The sequence below is a fragment of the Copidosoma floridanum genome, unplaced genomic scaffold, assembly GCF_036245765.1.
Source record: "Copidosoma floridanum isolate Cflo_tuat_1 unplaced genomic scaffold, Cflo_Japanese_pri ptg000020l, whole genome shotgun sequence".
Taxonomy (NCBI): Eukaryota; Metazoa; Arthropoda; class Insecta; order Hymenoptera; family Encyrtidae; genus Copidosoma; species Copidosoma floridanum.
Genome location: NW_028321897.1, coordinates 30,034,225 through 30,040,426, shown reverse-complemented (window position 1 = coordinate 30,040,426; position 6,202 = coordinate 30,034,225). Strand labels below are relative to the sequence as shown.

The window sequence follows — 6,202 nt, the reverse complement described above, 5'->3', positions numbered from 1 at the left end:
TTTTGCATTTCCGGTCAGCGTGGGCCAGCGTGCATGTAAGTGAGTCATGCATGGTCGTAGTACCTTAGCTACGAGCATTCTTGTAGGTGATTCACCTCTTTGCAGATGCACGTTGGCCCCTGCGTTTTGTATTTTAAAATCGGCACGGAAAGATTTGAAGCAAGAGGAAAAAAAATTAATGTGGATACACCGATGTTACAATATATATAACATTCTTAATATGTTTTTTTAAGGTGAAAAATTATTAAAAATATTTTAATGCTTGTAAAAAAAATTTTATTTATTTTTTTACTCTTATCCATGCTGAATTGCATGATTTGTTGTTATAAAAGTAATTTACCTAATTATTAAAGAGTAATATACATATTTTGCAGAATATAATAGATTTCTCCAAGCGAGAACTCAGTTAGGTTGGGTTGCCGTAGTTTACAAACCTGGATTCTCTATCTAATGCCAGCTCTGATTGATAAAGCAAAAATAATGTGCGATTTTGCCGTTCAGGGCAAGTGACGAGAAAAAATTTCATTCACTCGGGTGTCCAAGCTAGAGATTATTTTTCACACAACATTTATCTTTTACATACGAACTGTAAATAGTTACCGAATGTAATTGATCAAAAATGTAATATCATGCCGTTCTATCTAACCAATGCGAACGGCTAACTTGTATGCATATAATATACTACTAATAGGTAAAGCTTATTTATTGGAAAATCATCGGCCATAGTCTTCTTTAAACAGTGGTGTGGACCAAAACATTGCATAATATTTTTCGCTCCAATTATTCTGCCAAAATTGCGCGATTATCACGCGATTGTTACTTCAGAAATCTGTACAATTTCTCACGCGAGTATTGCGAGTCAATCGCGTAATAATCGCAAGATAATCGTATGGCAATCGCACGATAATCGCGTGATCGCTGTAAGCAGGGACTTGATGAGGGACAACCCAAGCGCTGCTACTAGGTATAAAAAGAGCAGGACCCACAAAGAATGGCAGTTCTAGTTCAGTCTCTTAGAGTTCAAGACAGTTTTATTTCTGATCTGAAGAGCCAGAGCTTGCGACGCTCAGTTCTGCGCTCCCTCACTAAATTGACGGCTAGTAAAAATCCGTATTTCCTTCTGAAATTAGCTAGGGTAGTCCGAAGTTGGTAATCGCGATCCTAGCTTAGGTTCAAGGACCTGGACATCGTCCCCAGGGCATTTGCAAAGAAAGGCTCAAATCACGTGGCCGGTTGTACCAGGATTATCAGAGGACTAGGACACTCCAAGGAAAGGTCTCTCCAGTATTCCAGGGGACTTTCTGACCATCACCTGGTACTTCAGTGTCTTACTGGGTAGCGAACTCATCAGCCCAGGCAATCGACATGTGGGATGAGATACCCAAGAGAGGGTATGTCCGAAGATGGCAGCCCACAGCTGCCAGGTACATGGATGGACGTGAGAGAGAGATACAACTCGATCTGAAAACAAGAAGTTTATTTAAGTTCCAAGTTAGAAGGACAGTTACGTGTGCTCAGTTTGAGCAGCCAGTTGGGACTGACTCGTGCGCGCAAGCCATGGCACAGGCGCCGAGCCATGATCGGTCGGGCAGAGAGGAGAGTTGCCGACTCTGGCCGTGAGAGAGCTGGAGCCGTACCATATAACTTTTTTTTATTTTCGCGGACCTATGTTATAACATAGGCCGATGTACAGAAAAATAGTTATATGGTACGGCCCTAGTGTACCCCACAGACAGACGCCTCGAGCACCATCTGCAGTCGGTATGCAATAGTCAGCGGCCAGGTCATAACATATGCATGTACTTTTTATTAGCTTCAGACCATAGACATATAAAAATATAGACTGCTTGTTCTTATGTACAGCTCTGAACATAGAGATATTATAAAATAGAGGGGGCAAGTAAGCTCGACAAGCGTCCGCTCGGTAGACAGAGAAGGAAGACCGGACGGGTCTTGCATCTCCCTCGCACCTCTCTGTTGATTGGCTCGAGCAATCTACACATGCATACAGCCAGCTTATTGATATATTGTGCAGGCAGCTAGCAGAAGCGATAATGCAGGCAGAATAATGCATCAACAAAGAGTGTTATAATTAGTTCCTTTTTTCTTGATTTTTGTTATTTATTTGGTTGATAACATTTAATTATATGTTATAACCATGAGAACTTGTGTAGCCTGCAAAAAGTTTTCAATTCCTGGTGACAACAGCTGCAGCTTTCACAAGTAAGTATACAATAAATAAAAGTAAGTGTAATAAAAATAAGAGGGTATATAAAGGTAACTTTATTTCCTTCAATTTTCTTGTGAAATCTATGAAGTAAGAAAAAAAATTATCAAGCATATTGGATGTTGCAGGTTTCCTGATGATCATGTCTTGAAAGATAAATGGATATCAGCACTTGGACTGTCATCCGTGACAAAAAGTGCTACAGTATGCAGTGATCATTTTAATCAAAGTGACTGTCACGAAACAGGAGGATACACTACCGTGAAACGTTTATTGCCTGATGCAATCCCTATCAGTCTATTGAGTAGACAGGAAGGTAGTAATTTTACGGGACTAGGTGATCAACCAACATCAGTACACACCAGCTCTTTGACAGGTCCAATGTCGGCGCCTGTACATGAACTTGTAAGAGATACTGCTGAGACACCAGCTAATATTTGTACAGACAATATCGAAGATCCTACCAGAGGAATGGATAATCCTACTGGTTTCAACACAAGTTTATCTACCGGCACTGTACCCTCCAGTGATTTACTGATGTCAACTGATTTCGGTGATGTTTTCAAGAACAGAAAAAGGTAATACAATTGGATCCAAAAGAAATTTTAAGAAATTATAATTATTGTCACACTTTCAGGAAAAGTTCCTTTACTAGTGACGAATCCGATGAAGTGGAGACCAAAAAAGTGAGGTTCATGAACGGATTTGAAACGAAGTATTTCAGTAGATCCCATTGTGTGTCTGATGAAGCATGGCAGCTTTTTCTTAATTATAAGAATTATAGAGATAAGCAACAAGACAAAACCAGCAAAAAGAACTCGTATCTGTAAAAAACTGGAAAACATTAGTGAAGTAGTACAGAGCTTGAAAGAAAAAGAAAATTTATCTGCTGCAGAGTACTTAGAGGTTCTGTAATTTTTTATGGAGAAGCAAAATTATTCATGTGTACATATTAATGTCACTAGCTGTGATCTTATGTTACTCTGATTAACTTTTTTTTAATGATTTTTACAAATTGATCTTTACATTTACAATCACTGTAGTGATGTATTTCTTGAATGTTTTTATCCACAATGATGAAATTGGTATTTATTCGATTACTCTTTCTGCTAATCAAGTATATAATTACCAAAATGGTATCATTGTTTACATGAATAGACTTGAAACAGTGTGTTTTTATATGAAATAAGTGAACGCTAGCTGTAATCAAGATTACAATTTTTTTTATTACTTGACTGTTGTAGTAAATATTCAAACATTGTTTTAAAACTTGTGAATTTAATTTTTTTTTTCTATAACGATATCCTTTGTATGATTTCTTAGGGCTTACCTGAACATATTAAGCAGCTGATTAAGAGAATGAAAGAAAAACAAACAACCACTCCTTTTCCGTCAGAACTGAAGACTTTCGCAAGAACTCTTCACTACCATTCACCGGCTGGTTATGCTATGGTAAGGCAAAGTTTCTTAAAATGTCTTCCATGCCCAGAAACTTTAAACCGCTGGAACTGCTCCAAAAATTATAAGCCTGGGATTTGCCAAGAGATAATCGAGCACGTTTCAAAAATGGTTAGTGTCAGTGAGAGCAAGGGAAAAGAATTACTGTTTAATGTAACATTCGACGAAATGCACATCAAGAGGTTGGTATTCTACTGCAAAAATTCTCACGAGTGGAAAGGATTAGCAGACCTGGGAGGTCAACTTGAAGAACGGGGTGAAGATGGTAAAAGGCTCCCAGCTAGCAAAGCCTTAGTTTTTATGCTCGTTAATATTAATGGGGGATTTAAAACTCCAGTGGCCTACTATTTAAGTAGTTCTTTAACTGGCGATGAAAAGAGCATTCTTTTAAAGGATCTTCTAATTGAATTGGACAAATATAAAATAAATGTTGTGAGCGTTACTTTTGATGGAGACGAATCCAATCAAAAAACTTGTAAGTTTTTGGGAGCGAACTTCTCTTACACGGATAAATCTAATTTCAAGCCATATTTCTCTCATCCAGCAACATCTGCAAATGTATACGTATTTTTTGACCCATGCCATATGCTTAAATTAGTGCGGAATTATTTAGCGTTGAAAGGACCACTTGTTTACCAAGAAAAGTATTTGATTGATTGGAAATACATTGAGAGGCTTAACAATGTGCAGTATGATGAGGGAATGCACTGTGCTTGCTCGATTAAAAACAGACACATACACTTTCTTAACGAAAAAATGAAAGTTTTCTTAGCCGCTCAAATTCTAAGCTCCAGTACCGCAACTGCTTTGAATTTTCTCGAGAATACTCTTAAACATAACGATTTCACAGGTGCCACACATACTGCACAATTTTGTAAAATTTTTAATGACGTGTTTGATGTATTAAATGCAAAGAATTTGTATTGTAAAACACCTGGCAGGAAAGCTATTACAGAGAAAACACTACCTTGGGTGAAAAATCTACTCGAAAGTTTCGAAGAATTCGTTGAGCAACTAGACGTAATTGTTCCGGTTCAAAAAAGTCAAACAAAAGATGCAGGAAATAGTAAGAGTAAAAAAAATAGTAAATCTGTAACAAGTAATTTGGAAAAAGAAAGTAAAGCAGTTGAAATTAATTTAGAGAAGCAAAGTACATCGTTCGCACATAATTCTGAAGCAGAAAGTGAAGCTACTGTAAATCATTCAAGGAAACGAAGCAATTCTGTTAAAAAATGTGTACTGCAATCGAAAATTGTAAAAACAGGCTTTCTCGGATTTATTATTTGTTTGCGAAATTTATATGCTCTGTGCGAATCATTGATTACAAAAAAAAAAATCAATTATTTTTTGTCCTACAAACTAAGTCAGGATCATGTTGAAATGTTCTTTGCGTTAATAAGACGTATGAACGGGTTTACGAGTAATCCGACTACTGTCCAGTTTTAATCGGCGTACAAAAAACTGTTATTGAACAATATGAATGTGGAAGTGCCGGCATCCGCCAACTGCTCTCCGCAAGATAAAACGCTCATGATATCCGATGTACAAAATGATACGTCTTCAATTAACTCTTCCACTGCTGAAAATGATGAAAAAAATACAAACAAGAGTACTGAAAGTACTACATTCCGTTCGTTAAAAAGCAAAGACTTTCCCGTGGCATCATTTTTACACCAGAAGAATTTCTTGGCAGATCACGACTATTCAACCGATGGAAAATGGCTACAGTCTGAATACCTAGATAATATCATCCGACATACAGCCGGAGCTGTTGTCTATTCTATTAAACGACAAGTTCATTGTGCAGAATGTAAAAATATGTTGCAAGGCTTAGCTACAACACAATCAAACCTAACAGTCTTAAAAAATAGAGGGGGATTGCATAATGCATCCGATGACGTATTTAAAATCTGTTTTGCTACTGAAAAAATATTACGACGTTTTAAGCAGGATTTATTATCACCAAATATTTTTTTTAAAATTTCGTCTGAAACATTGCAAATTTTACCTTTTGATATTTTTAACAACGATGACCACAGCTTTGAACAAGAACCTTTGTACGATCATCGCCAACAGTTAATTTATCTTGTTATTCAAAATTATTTAGATAAACGCCTTAAGCACGAAAGCGACAAGTTAGGTGATTTAAAGTACCGAGTTCGAATGCGTAATAATAAAATGACAATATTCAAAGGTGAATAAATAATGTTTGGAATGATCAATTAATAATAAGTTTCAATTCATTACTATTTAAGCGCACGTTCGTATCTTGTAACTTATTCTTCGTTTCGGAATTTTTTCTTAGTATACAGAAAAACTGTTTTAGTACAATAATATAATTCAAAGACAAATCGAAAATACGCAATAGCGACTTTTTATTATTTATGCAAAGCGAAACTTACAGCATATAATACTTTATTACAACTTTTGACCGTTTTTTATTCGATTAAATAATTTATATTCTAAAATACGTCCTATTCGTGGTGATGTTTTATGACCTTAATATGTTACATGAAT

General features: G+C 36.4%; 1 protein-coding gene across 1 annotated transcript; it reads left to right on the top strand.

The window, feature by feature from the left end:
• Positions 1-2,158: 2,158 nt before the first annotated feature.
• Positions 2,159-3,151, top strand: LOC149374429 (uncharacterized). Its single transcript, XM_089593712.1, has 3 exons — positions 2,159-2,223; positions 2,356-2,805; positions 2,865-3,151. The coding sequence occupies exons 1-3, from the start codon at positions 2,159-2,161 to the stop codon at positions 3,055-3,057; spliced, it is 708 nt and encodes a 235-aa protein (XP_089449838.1). The 3' UTR covers positions 3,058-3,151.
• The last annotated feature ends 3,051 nt before the right edge of the window (positions 3,152-6,202 follow it).

What these genes read in the sequence shown, in the direction of transcription:
- LOC149374429 (XM_089593712.1), top strand. Translation starts at nt 2,159, where the DNA reads ATGAGAACTTGTGTAGCCTGCAAAAAGTTTTCAATTCCTGGTGACAAC. An exon ending in AACAGCTGCAGCTTTCACAA is followed by an intron (nt 2,224 to 2,355) that starts GTAAGTATACAA and finishes TGGATGTTGCAG; the next exon opens with GTTTCCTGATGATCATGTCT. An exon ending in GTTTTCAAGAACAGAAAAAG is followed by an intron (nt 2,806 to 2,864) that starts GTAATACAATTG and finishes TCACACTTTCAG; the next exon opens with GAAAAGTTCCTTTACTAGTG.